Below are 19,384 nucleotides of genomic sequence, written 5' to 3'. Positions count from 1 at the left end.
ATCGGTTCAATAAATGTGCTGGGACAATTGATTATCCACATACAAAAAGATGAATTTAGACCTTCAACTCATAACATAAACAAAAATAACTCAGAAGGGATCATAAACTTAAATGTAACAGATAAAACAATAAAAACTTTAGAAGAAAACAGGAGAACATCTTTCAGACCCTGTGTTAGGCAAAGATGTCTTATATTAATGCTTCCACCCATCATTTGTTTCTTTTTTGGACCAAAAACACAGTCCATCACTGAAAAAACTGATAAACTGGACATCATCAAAATTCAAAACTTCTGCACTTCAAAAGACATCATTAAGAAAATAAAAGACAAGAAATAGCCAAGAGGAAATATCTACAAAACACATATCTGATAAAGGACTTGTATCCATAATATACAAAGAATACCGACAACTTAATAAGACAAACAACCAATTAACTAATGGGCTAAAGAAATGAATAGATATCTCATCAAAGAAAGTACATGAAAAGATGCCCAACATCATCAGTCATTAGGAAAATGCAAATTAAAACCAAAATGAGATACCATTTCATACCCACTAGAATAGCTACAATAATAAGACAGGCAATAACAAATGTTCACAAAGATATAGAGAAACTGGAACCCTCCTATACTGCTGATGGGAATATAAAACGGCACTGTCCTTTGGAAAACAGTGTGGCAGTTTCTCAAAAAGTTAACACAAAACTGTCATACAACCCATCAATTCTACTTCTAAGCATCTACTCAAGAGAAGTGAAAATATATATCCATACAAAGACTTGCATGTGAATGTTCATAGCAGCATTAGTCATAATAGCCCCAAACTGAAAATAAGCTCAATGTCCATCAACTGGTGAGTAGACAGACAAAATGTGTCGTATCCGTATAACAGAATACTATTCAGCAATAAAAAGTAATGAACTACTGACATATGCTATGTCATGGGTGAACCTTAAAAACATTATGCTAAGTGAAAGTCCATTTGTATGAAAGTTCCAGAAAAGGCAAACTTATAGAGACAGAAAGTACACTAGTGGTTGCCTGAGGCTGGATTTGGGAATAGGGAGTAACTATAAATGGGCATAAGGGGGGATAAAAATGTTCTAAAACTCATTTATGATCAGATTGCACCACTCCACAAAGTCACTGTAAACGTTAAATGGGTGAATTTTATGATATGTAAAATGAATGAATGAATGAATGAATGAGTGATTGCCTACAGAATACTCTCCCTTGCAATGGTAGCATATAAGGAATTTTACATACTTCTGAATTTCTGTGGAGTGTACCCATGAGGGGATGTATTCTAAGGAATTTAGCGTCTGGCTCCATAAAAATCTATCATCTGAGCCAAACTATTCCATCATGAACTTTGAGAAACTGGTTGGACCAACGTGGCAGTCAAGGAGGGAGTCAGTTCTTGGTGTAGATGTAAACAATACCAACAGGGATGCTTAGGAGAGTGGCCCACTGCCAAGAATTTTTTTTAGAGAGAGTGTTTATTGCGGTTGGCACAAGTATGGTCTACTGAATTGAGGGTTAGAGACCACAGCCAGGGGAAACAAAAAGGGCTGCATCATATGACTAATCAAAAAAAGAACATGAAGCACATTACCAAAAATACCAACATAATAACCACAATCATATCGCCTTCATCAACTTCCCTAATTCTTTAAAAATTATTTCTTGTTACCTGTTTGTGGCTTAGCATCTTTCTCCATAGAAGTCTTCTGCTTTTGGGCTGGAATTTTTCTGGAAGTCTCAAGTCCCAGGGCTCTGACAGCTTGAATCATCCAAGCGTTAGTTTATGGTGGTGATGTCAGATCCGTGAGTCTATTTTCCTGTCAGTCAATTATGGTAGGATCTTCAGGAAAACAAAAGGAGAGAAGAGAAACTCCTTGTTAGCACAAACGGAAGATCGGTCAATCTATTAATTTCTAATACCAGAATAAAAGAGAGAAGAATTTTCACTGGGGTGTAATACAACAGAGCATGAACTTACTGTCAACTGCTATATTTCATGAGGTCTCAGTTGATAGCTGTTTTGAGGAGAACATATTATTAGAACCTGGAGAGGGAGAGGTGGACAAGAAGAGTTTGTCTTCTCAATCAATTTAACCAACTTATTTTTTATAATTCCATTTGTCCTCTCTATTTGCCTCAGCTCCAAGGGCGATATGGACAGTGGATGTATTTAGAAATCTTGAGGGCCTTACAGTCTGTTTTGTAAGATGTGCATGAAAATTACTATCAATAATAAAAGGTTATTTTAAAATAAAGGATAAAATCATCCTGGAAATAGATTTGTTGACAGTCGTCATGCAGACTCTTGCTTATTAAAATGGGTGTGCTTTTACTCATGTGGGAAAGTCTGCAATCATTAAACATTCACAGACACAATCATTTACCTTGTATAAAAATCCTCTAGAAAGGACGAATTCTTCTCTTTGCTCTAACATCTTTCTCCACAATGTGAACACGACGTACAGGGCAACTCTTATGATACTGATAAGCTGAATTTTAAAACACGGAGCATACCAATTATACCTAACTATTTTTAGCATCCCTCCTTGCCTCCTTCTTTACTTATGAGTACCATGCTGTGAGGGAGCAAATATTTTATGTATTCTAGCAGCTGTCTGGGAAGTGCCAAGATGATTTTGGTGTAAAATATGCCTTGATAGTTTTATTATTCTGAATTTAGGACCTGATCTTGGAGAAGGGAAACAGAAAAAAAAAAAAAAAAGTGTTGTCAGGAAATAGCCTCAGTCTTGGTTGTGTTATTAATAAGAAAACTATATTTTATAACAACCTTGTCACCAAGAATTTTAACTTCTCTAGAAATGAGGGATCCTATTGTTTCATGTTATATCATGACCCAAGAGCATGATGCAAGTCAGCACAAAGCCCAAAAAATTAACATGCTTTTTGAGAAGTGAAAGTTCAAATTCAGGTTGATAAGGACCTAAACTTTGCTATGAGGGCAAAACACACAGGAAACAAAAAATAACTTTTATTTATTCATGTTAACAGTAGACTGTATACTCAAAGACCATTTTACTTACAAGTGACCAATATTATTTAAAGCTTTATGCTTCTTAAAATAGAAGTAATCTGAAGAAGCACTTCTGGAATGACAGAGTAAGGACATATGAAAATCTACTCCTCCATAAAAGCAATAACACTGGCAAAACTTGTCAAAATCAACTTTTCCAGAACTCTGGAAATTAAAGCTTTCAAAAACCTAAGGAGAATTTATTCAAGAAAAATGGCTGAATATCAGTAGAAACAGTGAGCTTTGTGGTACCCATCCTCTTCTCCCCAACTCCACAGTAGTCTCCAAAATCAGCAGCCTCACAACTACAGTAGCTATGAAAACTAGTGGCCTAGCAGCCACTAGAGGGGGCAGAGTGGGTGTGGATCTCCCCAAAAAGCCCTATCCCTAGAGAACTGTCACTACTTGATCTATCTGGAAGCTCTGTTGAGAGCCCCATTCACAGGGCTTCTCTGACTCAGAGCCCACCCAGTGAGAAACCCAATGCCTAGGTGTTTGTCTAAATAATCAGCAGCAAATTATTTGACATCCCAGCTTCCTACCAGTTGTGGCAAACAAGAGGCAGGAAAAAAAACTTAAAAGGAACATCAGGGAATGAGATGCCAAAAGGGAGCTTTGAAAAGCTCTGACATCTACCTGGGGATCTTGAATTCATGTGCATTTGCAGAACTGTGAATATGTCCAGCAAATACCTGAGAAGGCTCCAATCCCTCAGCTCTGGGTTAGGTGATGATCCAAAGGCATGATCCATTAAAGAAAAAACTGATAAGCTAGATTTAATCAAAATTAAAAATTTTTGCGCTATTAAAGACATTGTTGTTAATTCCCTGGAGGTCCAGTGGTTAGGACTCAGTGCTTTCACTGCCGGGGCCTGAGTTTGATCCCTAGTCGAGGAACTAAGATACTACAAGCCGTGCAGCATGTCAAAAAAAAAAACAAAAAAAAAAAAACGCATTGTCAAGAGAGTGAAAGGTGAAAGGACAAGCTACAGACCGGAGAACATATTTGCAAAAGATATATCTGATAAATGCCTATTATCCAAAATATACAAAGAACTTTTAAAACTAAACAATAAGAAAACAACCTGACTAAAAAAAATGGGCCAAAGACATTAATTAACAAATACTTCATCAAAGAAGATATACAGATGGCAAATAAGCATATGAAAACATGCTGCACATCATATGTCATTAGGAAATGCAAATTAAAACAACAACATGGGGCTTCCCTGGTGGCACAGTGGTTAAGAATCCGCCTGCCAATACGGGGACATGGGTTTGAGCCCTGGTCCGGGAAGATCCCACATGCCATGGAGCAACTAAGCCCATGTGCCAAAACCATGGAGGCTGCACTCTAGAGCCCGTGCTCCACAACAAGAGAAGCCACTGCAATGAGAAGCCCGCGCACCGCAACGAAGAGTAGCCCCTGCTCGCCTCAACTAGAGAAAGCCCGCGCACAGCAACGAAGACCCACCGCAGACAAAAATAAATAAATAAATAAATAAATTTATTTAAAAACAACAGCAACAACACAACATGATACCATTACACACCTATTAGAATGGCCAGAATCTGGAACACTGACAACACCAAATACTGGTGAGGATGTGGAGCAAAAGGAACTTTCATTCATTGCTGGTGGGAATGCATAGTAGTATAGCCATTTTGGAAGACAGTTTGATGGTTTCTTAAAAAACTAAACATATTCTTACCACATGATCCAGCACTCATGCTCCTTAGTATTTACCCAAAGGAGTTGAAAAGTTATTTCTACACTAAAACCTGCACATTAAGGTCTATAGCAGCTTTATTCATAATTGCTAAACCTTGGAAGCAACCACGATGTCCTTCAGTAGGTGAGTGGGTAAATAAAACTGTGGTACACCCAGATAATGGAATATTATTCAACACTAAAAAGAAATGAACTATCAAGCCATGAAAAGACATGGGGGAACTGGGGACTAACCTGGTGGTCCAGTGGTTAAGAATCCACCTTCCAATGCAGGGGATGCGGGTTCAATCCCTGGTCGGGGAACTAAGATCCCACATGCCGTGGGGCAACTAAGCTGGCGCGCCACAACTACTGAGCTCGAGCGCCTCGATGAGAGAGTCTGCATGCCGCAAACTACAGAGCCCACGTCTCCTGGAGCCTGCGCACCACAACTATAGAAAAAAAACCCGCATGCCACAACTAGAAAGAAGCCCGTGCGCTACGACGAAGAGCCCGCGTGCCGCAACTAAGACCGGATGCAGCCAAAAAACTAAAGAAAATAAATAAATTAAATAAATAAATATTTTATAAAAAAGACATGGAGGAACCGTAAATATATATTACTAAGTGGAAGAAGCCAATATGAAAAAGCTACATACTGTATGTTTCTAACTATATGACATTTGGAAAAGGCAAAAGTATAGAGATAGCAAAAGGATCAGTGGTTGCTGGGATTGTGGGGACAGGGGTGTAGGCAGAGCACAGAGGATTTTTAGTGCAGTGAAAATACTCTGTATATTATAATGATGGATACAATTATGCATTTGTCCAAATTCACTGCATGTACAACACCAAGAGTGAACCCTAATGTAAATTATGGACTTTGGCTGATTAAGATGTGTCAATGCAGGTTCATCAACTGTAACAATGTATCACTCTGGTTGGGGATGTTATACTGGAGGAAGCTATGTACGTGTGGGGGCAGGAGATATATAGGAAATTTCTGTACCTTCCCCTCAATTTCATTGTGAACCTTAAGCTGCTCTAAAAAAAGAAAGCCTGAATAAAAGTTTTTTTTATTAGAGGTGCTCAGCAGCAGGTTTGAAGTGGCTTCAGGTTTGAAGAATCTATAAACGTGAAGATGGAAAACAGAAATTGTCCATTCTTAAGAACAAAAAAAAAAAAGAAGGAAAAATGAACACAGCCTCAGGGACTTGTGGTGATAACCATCATGCATACCAAAATATGCACAATGGGAGTTCTATAAGAGGGGGGGAAAGACATAAATATTATAGTATTGGAGAAATCATGGCCTAATCTCAAATTTTATAAAAAACATTAATCTACACATCTAAGAAGCTCAATGACGTCAAGATAATATAAACTCAAAGAAATTCACACTTAAACACATCAGAGTCAAACTACTGGAAGACAAAGAGAGAATCTTACAAGCAGCAATAGAAAAACAACTTATCATGTACAAAGTACCCTCAATAAAAGTAACTGCTAATGTCTCATCAGAAACTATGAAGGCCAGGAGGCAGTGGGATGATATATTCAAAGTGCTGAAATGAAAAAGCTCAATCAAGAATTCTATAACCAAGGGGAATTCCCTGGCGGTCCAGTGGTTAGGACTCCCTGCTTTCACTGCCAAGGGCATGGGTTTAATCCCTGGTCAGGGAACTAAAACCCTGCAAGCTGCATGGTTCAGCCAAAAAAAAAATGAATTCTATAACCAGAAAAACTATCCTTCAAAAATGAAGGAGAGGGCTTCCCTGGTGGCGCAGTGGTTAAGAATCCGCCGGCCAATGCAGGGGACATGGGTTCGAGCCCTGGTCCGGGAAGATCCCACATGCCGCAGAGCAACTAAGCCCGTGCGCCACAACTACTGAGCCTACGCTCTAGAGCCCACGAGCCACAACTACTGAGCCCACGTGCCACAACTACTGAAGCCCGCGCGCCTAGAGCCCGTACTCCACAACAAGAGAAGTCACCGTAATGAGAAGCCCGCACACTGCAACAAAAAGTAGCCCCCACTCACCGCAACCAGAGAAAGCCCGCACACAGCAACGAAGACCCAACGCAGCCAAAAATAAAAAAAAAATAAAATTAAAAAAAAATAAAAATGAAGGAGGGGGACTTTCCCTGGTGGCACAGTGGTTAAGACTCTGCGCTCCCAATGCAGGGGGCCCGGGTTCAATCCCTTCTCAGGGAACTAGATCCCACATGCATGCCACAACTAAGAGTTCACATGCCACTACTAAGGAGCCCGTGTGCTGCAATTAAGGAGCCCACGTGCTGCAACTAAGACCCAGTGCAACCAAATAAATAAATAAATAAATATATTAAAAAAAAAGGAAGGCGAAATTAAGACATACCCAAATAAACCAAAACTGAGAGAATTTCTTGCTAGCAGACTTTCTTTACAAGAAATACTAAAGGTTGTTCTTCAAGCTGAAATGAAAGGACACCAGAGAGTACGTGAATCCCCATGAAGAAATCAAGAGCATAAGTAAAAGTTAATATACAAAGAAATATAAAATATGGTATAAATGTATTTATGTTGTAACACTTATCCTATCTAATGGAAAAAGACAGCTGTGTAAAATAATAATTATTAAAAGTCTGTTGATATGTTCATAATGTGTAAAATTATAATTTGTATGACAATAATAGTACAAAGGAGTGGGGGAGGGGATAAAGCTATATTGGAGCAAAGTTCTGAATACTATTGAAACTCGGTATTAACATCAACTAGATTGTTATAAATTATGATGTTAGTTGTAATCTCAGAGCAACTACTAAGAAAAAACTCAAAAATTATAGTAAAAGAAACAACAAAGGCATTAAAATGGTACACTACAAAATATGAATTAAACACAAAGACGGCAGTAATGGAGAAACAGAGGAACAAAAAAGACAAACAACATATATAAAGCAAATAAAATTAAAGATGTAAAACATATCATTAGAAATTACATTTTACATAAATGGATTAAATACTCCAATAAAAGTGCAGAGATTAGCAGATAAAAAATCATTATCCTACCATATGCTGGCTACATGACTCACACTGTAGATTCATAGACGAAAAGTTGAAATTAAAGGATGGAAAAAGATACATCATGCAAAAAATAACCAAAAGATATCTGGGATGGTTAAAATGATGTCAGATAAATAGAATTTAAGACAAAAATTGTTAAGAGGCAAAGAAAGGCATTTTATAATGTTAAAAGGGTCAATCCATCAGGAACACATAACAATTATAAACATAAATATAGAGTTCCAAAATACATGAAGTAAAAAACTCGCAGAATTGAGCACAGAACTACAGAATTCAATAATAACAGTTGGAGATTTCAATACTCCCTACCAAAAATGAATAGAATAACTTGGCAGAAGATCAACAGGGAAACAGAAGACTTGCACAACATTATAAACCAGCTAGACCTAGCAGATATCTGTAGAACACAACAACAAACAACAGAATAATATATATTCTTATGAAGTGCATATGGAACATCATATGTTTGGCCATTTAAAAAGCACCAATACATTTAAAAGAGTTGAAATAATACAAAGTATGTTCTCTGAACCCAATGGAATGAAACTGGAAATCCAAAAAGAGGAAGATTTAGGAAATTCACAAATATGTGTAAGTTAAATAATACACTCCTAAATTATCAATGAGTAAAAGAATAAATCACAAGAGATATTAGAAAAAACTTTAAGATGAATGAAATGAAAATGAAAAATATCAAAACCTATTGGGGGCTTCCCTGGTGGCGCAGTGGTTAAGAATCCACCTGCCAATGCAGGGGACATGGGTTCGAGCCCTGGTCCAGGAAGATCCCACATGCCACAGAGCAACTAAGCCTGTGTGCCACAACTACTGAGCCTGCGCTCTAGAGCCCGCGAGCCCCAACTACTGAAGCCCGTGTGCCACAACTACTGAAGCCCATGCACCTAGAGCCTGTGCTCTGCAACAAGAGAAGCCACCACAATGAGAGGCCCGCGCACCACAACAAAGAGTAGCCCCCGCTCTCAGCAACTAGAGAAAACCTGCGTGCAAGCAAAGACACAATGCAGCAAAAAAAAATTAAATAAAATGAATAAATAAATAAATTTATAAAAAAAACTTATTGGATGCAGCTAAACCAGTGCTTAGAGGGAAATTTAGAGATATAAATGCCTATATTAAAAAAGAAGAAAGATTTTAAATCAATAATTAACTTATTACCTTAAAAAAATAAAATAGACAAAGAACAAAATAAACCCAAAGCCAGCAGAAGGAAAGAAATAATGAGTAAAGCAAAAATAAATGGAACAGAGGATAGAAAAACAATAGAGAAAATGAAGAAAACCAAAAGTTGGTTTTATGAAAAGATAAACAAAACTGATAAGTCCTTAGCTACATTGATTTTAAGAAAAAAAGAGAGAAGAATCAAATTATTAAAATCATGAGTAAGAGAGGGGACATCACTATTATCCTTACAGAAATAAAAAGCATTGTAAGAGAATACTATGAACAACTGTAAGTCAATAAATTATATAACATAAATGAAATAGACAAAGTCCTAGAAAGACACAAACTACCAAAGATGACACCAGAATAAGTAAAACATTTAAGTATACCTATAACAGGTAAAGAGACTGAATTAGTATTTTTTAAATTTTATTTATTTATTTATCTATTTATTTTGGCCGCGCCGAGGCATGCGGGATCTTAGTTCCCCCAGCCAGAACCCACGCCCCCTGCAGTGGAAGCGCAGAGTCTTAACCACTGTATCACCAGGGAAGTCCCTGAATTAGTAATTTTAAAACTTCCTCAAAGAAAAGCTCAGGCCCAGATGGCCTCAGTGATGCATTCTACCAAATGTTTAAAGAATAATTAATACCAATCCTTCACAAATTCTTTCAACAAAGAAGGGGAGAGAACACTCCCCAACTCATTCTATGAGACCAGTGTTACCCTGATATAAAATCAGACAAAGTCATGACAAGAAAAGAAAACTACAGACCAACATCTTTTATGAATAAAGACGTAAATCTTCTCAACAAAACATCAAACTGAACCCAGCAGCATATAAAAAGGATTATACACCATTACCAACTGGGGGAATCTAAAGAATGCAAGTTGGTTTAACATCTCAGAATTAATTAATTTAATACACCATATTACTGGAATAAAATACAAAACCACATGATCATCTCAATGGATGCAGGAACATCATTTGACAAAATCCAAAATCCTTTTGTTAAAAAAACAAAATATGCTGGAAAAAACAAAACAAAACAAAAAAAAAACAACAAAATAAAGCACTGAACAAACAAGGAATAGAAGGGATTTTCCCCAATGTGATAAAGGACATCTATGAAAAACCCACAGCTAACATCCTGTTCTATGCCAAAAGGCCTTACCCCTAAGATCAGCAATAAGACAGGTATATCCACTCTCATCATGTCTACTCAATGCTGTATAAAAGTTGTAGCTAGGGCTATTAGTGAAGAAAAAGAAATAAGACCCATACAAATTGGAAAGCAAGAAGTAAAACTATTTCTATTCACAAATGATGTGACATTCTATATAGAAAATTCTAAGGAATCCTCAAACACATGATTACTAACAAGTGAGTTCAGCAACTTTGTAGGATACCAGATCAATATGCAAAAATCATTTGTATTTCTATACACTAGCAATGAACAACACAAAAATAAATTTAAGAATACAATTCCATTCACAATAGCTTGAAAAAGAATCAAATACACAGGAAAAAATTTAACAAAGTAAAAGACTTGTACAGGGGACTTCCCTGGCAGTCCAGTGGTTAAGACTCCGTGCTTCCACTGCAAGGTGTGTGGGTTCAATCCCTGGCCAGGGAAATAAGATCCCACATGCCACATGGCGAGGCCAAATTAAAAAACAACAACAACAAAAAAAAAAACTTGTACACTGAAGATTACAAAACATTGTTGAAAGAAACGCAAAACCTAAATAAATGGAAAGAAATTCCATGTTCATCAATGAGAAGACTTAATATTGTTATGAGGACAATACTCCCCAAATTGATCTACAGATTGAACTCAATTCTTATCAAAATCTCAGCTGGCTATTTTGGAGTAACTGACAACCTGATCCTAAAATCCATATGGACATGAAAGAGACCTACAATAGCCAAAACAATCTTGAAAAAGAACAAAATTAGAGGACTCACACTTCCTGATTTTAAAACTTACTACAAAACTATAAGACAGTGCAGTAGCAGGATAGAGCTGAGAGTCCAGATTTTTGACAACAATGCTAAGACAATGCAAGAGGGGAAAAAATAATCTTTTCAAAATATGGTGCACGGACACAACTGAATATTCACATGCAAAAAAATTAAGTTGGACTCTATTTTACACCACACACAAAAACTAACTCAAAATGGATCAAAGGCCTAACCATAAGAGCTAAAACTATAAAACTGTAAGAAAACGTAGGGGAAGACCTTCATAACATTACATTAGGCAGTGATTTCTTGGATATGATAGCATAAGCACAGGTAACAAAAGAAAAAAAAAGACAAATTGGACTACATCAAAATTTAAAACTTCTGTGCAGCAAAAGACAATTAATAGAATGAAAGGCAACATACAGAATGGGAGAAAATATTTGCAAATCATATATCTGATAAGGGGTTAATCCAGAATATATAAAGAACTCCTATAATTCAACAATGACAAAATAACCTGATTAAAAATGGGCAAATAACATGAATAAACATTTCTCCAAAGAAGATATACAAATGACCAACAAGCATATGAAAAAAGGCTCAACATTACTAATCATTAGGGAAATGCAAATCAAAACCACAGTGACATACCACCTCATACCCACTAGGATGGCTACTATTAAAGAAACAAACAAACCAACAGAAAATAGCAAGTGTGGCCAGGATGTGGAGAAATTGAAATCCTTGTACACTGCTGGTGGAAATGTAAAATTGTGCAACCATTTTGGAAAATAGTATGACAGTTCCTCAAAAATTAAAAATAGAATTACCGTATGATCCAGCTATTCCACTTCTGGTTATATATCCAAAAGAATTGAAAGCAGGGTCCCAAAGAGATAGCTGTACACCTGTGTTCATAGTAGCATTCTTCACAATAGTCAGAAGGTAGAAGCAGCTCAAGTGTCCATGGATGGATGAACGGGTAAAATGTGGTATATACACACAATGGAATATTATTCAGCTATAAAAAGGAATGAAATTCTGACACATGGATGAACCTTGAGGACATTATGCTAAGTGAAATAAGCCAGTCACAAAAGGACAAATAATGTATGACCCCAATTATATGAGATATCTAGAGGAGTCAAATTCTTAGAGACAGAGGTTGAATGGTGGTTACCAAGGACTGGGGAGAGGAGGAAATGGGGAGCTGCAGACTAATGGAAATAGAATTTCAGTTTTACAGGATGAAAATGTCCTAGAGATTTGTTGCACAACAATATGAATATACTTAACACTACTGAATTGTATACTTAAAATGGTTAAGGCAGTAAATTTTATATAGTCTGTATTTTACCACAATTTTTTAAAAGGCTAAAAAATTGTTTAATTATACTTACTGAAATAGTAGATGGTGAGGTATTCTCATTTATCAGATTTGAGACAATTTTTCTCTGTGACCCTGAACTTCTGTACCTCATCTTCTACCTGTGTCCATCTGGCTGCTCATAAATTAATCTGATAGCTGCCATTTAAGCCTACTCAAGCAACCTAAATGTCCACCAATAGATGAATGGATAAAGAAGATGTGTTCATAGTAGCATTCTTCACAGTAGTCAAAAGGTGGAAGCAGCTCAAATGTCCATGGATGGATGAATGGATAAAATGTGGTATATACACACAATGGAATATTACTCAGCCATAAAAATGAATGAAATATTGCCATTTGCAGCATATGAATGGATGTACAGATTATGATACTAAGTGAAATAAGTCAGGCAGAAAAAGACAAATATTATATGATATCACTTATATGTGGAATCTAAAAATATAATACATTGCCGTGTGGTGTGGCCAAAAAAAAATAATAATAATACAAATCAACTTATTTACAAAATAGAAACAGAGTCACAGACATAGAAAACAAACTTATGGTTACCAAACGGGAAAGGGGAGGGAGAAGGATAAATTAGGAGTATGGGATTAACAGATACACACCACTATATATAAAATAGATGAACAAGGATTTACTGTATAGCATAGGGAACTATATTCAATATCTTGTAATAACCTATAATGGAAAAGAATCTGAAGCTGTACACCTGAAACTAACACAATATTATAAATCAACTATAGTTAAATAAAAAAATTTTTAAAGCCTACTCAATATATGTCAGGCTTTTCTACATATAATTCTCAACAATTTTCTTGTGAGCAAACTGAAGCTGAGAAAGATTCAGTGATATTTCCTACAGTTGTGGGAGGGATGGAGATATCACTGGGTCCCATGACCTGGCCCCAAAGCCTGGGTTCTTTCTCACTAGGTCCCATTCCCCTCAAGTTAGCTTTATCCTAACAACCGCTTGGGGTCAAAAATTCAGATCCCCCTTGGAGATGAGCAATCATCTAGATTTTGATGCATGTTGAATGTGTGGACCCTGGAATGAATAAATTAACAAATAAAGAGATGAATGAAAACAGGAATGGATCATTTGACAGACTAAAGTAATCTTGAAGAGGGTGGGATCCGAAGAGATGGCAGAGCAGGAGGAGAGCTGAAAGAGGAAATTGTATCTATGCTTAGCAGAGCTCCTAGTCAGTCTATCCGGCGCTGAGGACAGAGAACACAGAGGGCAGTGCCACGGCTTGCAGCTGCTGCCAGCCTGAAGACAGGCCAATCCAGACAGAGTTGTGTGTGCGCCCAGCAGCAAAGGAGGCTCAGGCAAGTTGCCCTAAGGAGGGGATGGTGACAGGACACTGGGGAGACTTGGCAGGTTGGTGCATAGGGGCGGGGCATATCTCTCTTTAGAAAGTTCACTCTGGCTCCTGTGGGGAAGGTGACTTGAAGGGGAAGAAACTGGAGGAGGGAAGACCTTACCCCAAACACAGAGCCAAGGGAAGTGAATTCCAGAAACGTTTTCGGAGAGACCTTGCCAGGGCTTGGTGATCAACTGCGTGGGGGATGGGGACGGAGAGGAAAGTCTCTATTATCAACTCTTAGGTCCCTCCGTGACAGAGCCTAAAGGAACAGATTTGTCATGGGTGGGGTGAAAGGTGACAGGCAGTCATGGACAGAGTAGTGGGCCGTCACTTTTGCCGGGGGTCTCCCACGACTCTAAGTGCTTGTCTGGTTAGCAGCTCCAATGCGAGGGACTTTCATGTTGTCCCTCAGGTCCTAGGGTCCTGCATTTGTGTTTTGAGGGATAAGGTAGGGATCTGGTGCATCTGTCCAGAAAGAGCTGAGGAGGCCAGAGTCACGATGTCGGGGGTGGACAGGAGGAAATGGCTCTCAGAGAATAGGGAAGGAAAAAGTCTGAGAAAGCAAAGCTGTTTAAAAACAACCACCCCAGGGGCTTCCCTGGTGGTGCAGTGGTTAAGAATCTGCCTGCCAAGGCAGGGGACACGGGTTCGAGCTGGTCCGGGAAGATCCCACATGCTGCGGAGCAACTAAGCCCGTGTGCCGCAACTACTGAGCCTGTGCTCTAGAGCCCACGTGCCACAACTACTGAGCCCGCAGGCTACAACTACTGAAGCCTGTGCACCTAGAGCCTGTGCTCCGCAACAAGAGAAGCCACCGCAATGAGAAGCCTGCACACTGCAACGCAGAGTAGCCCCCACTAGACACAACTAAAGAAAGCCCTTGTGCAGCAACGAAGACCTAATGCAGCCAAAAATAAATTTAAAAAAAAAAAGAAAAAAAAAAAAAAAGTAGAGTGCCAGTAGCAACCTAAATGTCCATCAACAGACTGAGTGGATAAAGAAGATGTGGTACACATATACAATGGAATATTACTCAGCCATAAAAAAGAATGAAATGATGCCATTTGCAACAACATGAATGGACCTAGAGATTATCATACTAAGTGAAGTAAACCAGACAGAGAAAGACAAGTATCATATGATACTGCTTATATGTCATTTCTGTATCATTTAACCAAACACCATCCTGCGTGTTACCTCACTTGATCCTTGTGCTGATCTGGAGAACTCAGCAGAGCTGGGTCGCTGCCACCCCAGGGCTAACAGGGTTTCTAACCCGGCATGGGAACCCAGGTGATCCAGGGTGTAAAGGCAGAGCACTTGCTGGACACAGGATGAGGGCACTGTGTGCCCCTGGCCCCTTTCAGGAGAGCAGAGCATGGACCTGAATTATTTAGTTACTTTTCTTAGATCAAGTCCAGAGAGAAGGTGAGAGCACAAGGCATCTCCTCCACCTTGGGAAGATTCCCCCAGGGCTCACCCTCTAATCCCAGATCTCCTTCTGAGCCCTTCAAGCCTGAGGTGAGGGAGCCGCCCCTTTTGCCGATCTTCTCTACTTCATTCTCAAGGAGCCTCAGGACCCCAACACTGATGGAACAGGGTCTGACCCCATCCTTCAGTTGGGAGCTGGGGAGACTGAGGCAGGAGGTGAAGGGGGCACCCTGCATGGGACTCTCTCCCCTCAGGCTTTGGTCTCCCTAACCACAGCTGCCTCTGCAGGAAAAGAAAGACATGCCCCGGAAATTGACACCCCTTCTGCTGTTTCTGGCCTGGATGGCCTACAAGTGCAGTGCCCGGGCCAGGACAGACCTGTTCAATGTCTGCATGGATGCCAAGCACCACAAGATAAAGCCAGGCCCTGAGGACAAGCTACATGACCAGGTGAGGATGGAGTGTGGCTCTGGGTGGGGAGGGGGCTTGTTCAGACAAGGAAGAGGAAGTCAGGGTGGTGAGGGAGGGGTCGCGGGGTCAGCCCCTTCACCACACACACACATCCTGAGTTATCACTGTGGGAGAAGATGAAGGTAGGATGCGGGGGAGTGGCTGGCGTGATTCTAGGGGTGGCCTGCTCAGGATGGGATACCGTGTTGGCAATAAGGCGGAATGATCATTTACTGAGCACCTACCAGGTGTCATGTGTTTTCTGTGTGTGATTTCATATTCCCAGGGGCCCTGTGATGTGGGTAGATGATGTTCTCTTCCACATGACACAAATGAGGAAACTGAGGCCCAGAGAAGCACACGGACACACAGAGGAATGGGACAGGACTTGCCCTTGTAGTGGGGTAGGGGTAGGACTGAGGTGGGCAACTCCAGGGGTTTAAAGGGTGAGAGACTTCAGCGTATATTACTGCAGAGCGTATCCCCTTTCCTCCTTTGCTCAAAATGCCACCTTCCAGTGAGGCTGTTCACAATCACCCCATTTAAAATTTCAACAGTCATCCCATACTCCATATTTCCATTCCCTGCTGTAATTTCCTCCATATAACTGATCAGATCCTGATATATTTTTTTTCTCTTTTAGTTCTTACTGTCTCCCCTCACCAGAACACATATTTCTGTCTGTTTTGTTCTCTTCTGTATTCCCAGCATCTAGAACAGTAACTGGCATAAAACAAGTACTCAGTAATTATTTTTTACTGAAAAAATAAAATACTTTGTATAAAGTATCAAGCGCTGTATAAATGATAGCTATTGTCTCCCCAAGACAGGGTTTCTCCCAGGCTCTCACCATCCCCACCTCCCCATCACACTGTTGTAACTGAGTCTCTCCCAAGACCGGAGTTTCTGGAGGCCAAGGACAGAGAGGTCCTAACAGTAAGCGTTCCTAGGACAACCTACCTGGGGCAGGAGAGCAAGAGCCAAATGGGAAGAGGCTGGAGGTGGCAGAGCTTGTGGTCCGGGAGGCAGTTAGTCTCATGTCTTCCTCCCCGCAGTGCATCCCCTGGAAGAAGAATGCCTGCTGCTCTGCCAAAGTCAGCCAGGAGCTGCACAGGGAGACCTCCTCCCTGTATAACTTTAACTGGGATCACTGTGGCAAGATGGAGCCCGCCTGCAAGCGCCACTTCATTCAGGACAACTGTTTGTACGAGTGCTCACCCAATCTGGGGCCCTGGATCCAGGAGGTATTGGTGTCTCCCTCACCCCACCCCAGCAGGCTGTCGCCCAACTCAGTCAAGGCTGTTCCTACCAACATCTCAGGCTGACTGGAGCCCTCCCTCCCCCCCGCTCCCCCCAGGTGAACCAGAGCTGGCGCAAAGAACGGTTCCTGAACGTGCCCCTGTGCAAAGAGGACTGTCAGAGCTGGTGGGAAGACTGCCGCACCTCCTACACCTGCAAGACCAACTGGCACAAGGGCTGGAACTGGACCTCAGGTGAGGGCCTGAGGGTGGGGAGATGGAGGTGGAGAATTTGGAGAAAGTGGGTTTGAGGATTTGGGGTTGGGCAAGGATTTCTAAGGGGGGCCAGAAATGAATGAGCTTTGGGCCCAGGGGCTGAATGTCCGTGCCTACCCTCTCTCCCCCTGCAGGATCTAACAAGTGTCCAACTGGGACCACCTGTGGCACATTTGAGTTCTACTTCCCCACGCCGGCAGCCCTGTGTGAGGGCCTCTGGAGTCACTCCTACAAGCTCAGCAACTACAGCCGGGGCAGTGGCCGCTGCATCCAGATGTGGTTCGACCCCGCCCAGGGCAATCCCAACGAGGAGGTGGCGAGGTTCTATGCCTTGGCCATAAGTGCTGGGGCCATGCCCCAGGGGATTAGACCTCTTCTGTTCTGCCTGGCCCTGATTTTGCCACTCTGGCTCCATGACTGAGTCCAGCCATCCCCAGACAGTCCCCAGGTTTGATGACCAGGCTGGGCTCAGCTCAGCTCCCACAAATGAGGAAGCCGTAAGCATGCTTCCATCCATTACCCATCCCTCTGTCATCTAGGTCCTGCTCCATGGTGGGGCCTGTGATTTCTCTGACAGCCAGTCCTAATAAATAGACCAACACATCCGTGTCTGATGAATTATTTCGGTTGTGAGTTTGTGGGTAGTAGAGGGCAGATTCCATAGTTTTTGGATTCCTTCAGATTAGAGAAATGAGACATGGGTTTGAATCCCAGCTCTGCTCCTATGTGAAAGTGAAGCAGTTGCTTGACTGCTCTAAACCATATCTCCTCAATAAAATGAAGATAATAATCCTTCCTTCTCTCATGGTTGTTAAATGTTGCCTAAAAACCGTGTGTGCCTAGTGCCTGCACATTAATAGTCCTCAGGGATCCTGTTGCCCTTGTAGCCCCAAATGAGAGCGCCAAGTCCAGAACTTCATTATTTATACTGGGCCCCAAATACCCTTCTTTTCCCCCAGGTCGTGTCTGCCTGGCTCTGTGCTCAGCTCTGCTGCTCTGGAAAAGCTGGGGAATGGGAGCCAGGGAAGGCTCTGGATTCCCGGGGCAGGGGGTGCAGCGGGTGTGGTGTGAAAATAAATTCACCCCATGTGGATTGAAGGGGTAGAGTTGGGGCTTGGGAGCCTCAGAGGAGGAAGAGAGCAGATTGGGAAGGGCATCTGTGAGGTTCCTGGGGAGTAAATACTCCGGAACCTTGCACTGGTTCAGCCCTGCTGTGTCCTGGAAGCGTGGCTGGAAAAGCGGCGGAAACCCTCAGGGGCTTCCCAGGGGCAGGAACTTCTCCGGCACCTTTGTCCCCTCCAGGGTTGGTAGATATGCCTCTCCTAGAGGATTGCTCTGTCGTTGCACAGCCCCCAGGAACTGGGCCTGAGTTTATATTTCAGGGTCTCCCGCTTCCCCTTTCCCCCTGGGGAAGCCTTTGTCTCCACATCCCAACCGCAGTTATCCTCAGAGAGGCGCAGGTACCTGTGTGAGAACGCCAGGCAGGAGGTGTCATCAAGCTAGGACGAGAACCCAGGAGTGAAGACTCGTAGTCCAGGTCTCTCCCGCCGCCTCATACCAAGAGGTGACTGATAGGGGAAGTTGGCCACAGATTGTAGGACGAGTTATTGGGTTGCTGGAGGGGTCTTGAGACGCTGTTTACCGTGTGGGTGAGTCTCAGTCATTACATTTATCTAGTCTGGAAGGCCCCACGGACCCCGCTCCACGTCCCAGGCTTTGCTCCAGCTGGGTGAAGTCAATGCGTATTTGAAACAGAGAAAGGAGTTCGTTGGAACTGACCCAGACACAGATTCAATCTAACAAAGTGAAAGTTCTCTCGCAGGTTAAAGGGGATCCTCCCACAGCGGCCTAAGAGTTGGCAGCAATGGGAGCCAGGCTGGAGGCCTGCGCCTTTAAGGATCCAGGGGACGGAGGGGCGGGGCAGGAAGCGGACTCCCAGGAGACGCAGCCACCGGCTAGGTCTTTTTTTGGGGAGGGGCAGGCCAGACCCTCCTAAGGACCCCGCCCCCTTTCCGGGAGGCCCAGGGGCCCTACCGCCCCTTGTGGGAGGGGAAGAGGCCGGGGGTTGTCGGAGCGAGCCCGGTCTAGGGCGCTCCTGGCGCCATGTCCCGCCCACAGAGGCTCAAGTTTGTCGACTTGGAGGGAGTAGCTGGGATGGGGGCGGGTGCTAATAATACCCGTTCGTTCCATTGCCGCGCTTTACAGTTTACACAGCTGTCACCTTCGTTACTCCTTAATTAATAATAA

At 41.7% G+C, this 19,384-nt stretch overlaps 2 protein-coding genes across 3 annotated transcripts in view; one reads left to right on the top strand and one right to left on the bottom strand.

Annotated features, from left to right (window-relative positions):
- Positions 1-18,973, bottom strand: part of ANAPC15 (anaphase promoting complex subunit 15) — a 65,193-nt gene extending 46,220 nt beyond the window's left edge. The window contains exons 1-2 of one of the 2 annotated variants that reach the window (XM_061201312.1): positions 18,602-18,973; positions 1,696-1,866 (exon numbers count right to left, since the gene is read on the bottom strand). In XM_061201312.1, coding sequence (XP_061057295.1) covers positions 1,696-1,795 — 100 coding nt within the window. In that variant the 5' untranslated portion in view covers positions 1,796-1,866; positions 18,602-18,973. The remainder of the gene's footprint in view (positions 1-1,695; positions 1,867-18,601) is intronic. The other variant, XM_061201313.1, reaches the window with a different exon arrangement.
- Positions 13,604-17,740, top strand: FOLR2 (folate receptor beta). Its single transcript, XM_061201316.1, has 5 exons — positions 13,604-13,704; positions 15,462-15,623; positions 16,679-16,867; positions 16,981-17,116; positions 17,272-17,740. The coding sequence occupies exons 2-5, from the start codon at positions 15,474-15,476 to the stop codon at positions 17,556-17,558; spliced, it is 762 nt and encodes a 253-aa protein (XP_061057299.1). The 5' UTR covers positions 13,604-13,704; positions 15,462-15,473; the 3' UTR covers positions 17,559-17,740.
- Positions 18,974-19,384: the final 411 nt, after the last annotated feature.

This window comes from Eubalaena glacialis, chromosome 10 (genome assembly GCF_028564815.1).
Source record: "Eubalaena glacialis isolate mEubGla1 chromosome 10, mEubGla1.1.hap2.+ XY, whole genome shotgun sequence".
Lineage (NCBI taxonomy): Eukaryota > Metazoa > Chordata > Mammalia > Artiodactyla > Balaenidae > Eubalaena > Eubalaena glacialis.
The sequence above is the reverse complement of the archived record's forward strand: the minus strand, read 5'-3'. Positions and strand labels throughout refer to the sequence as shown.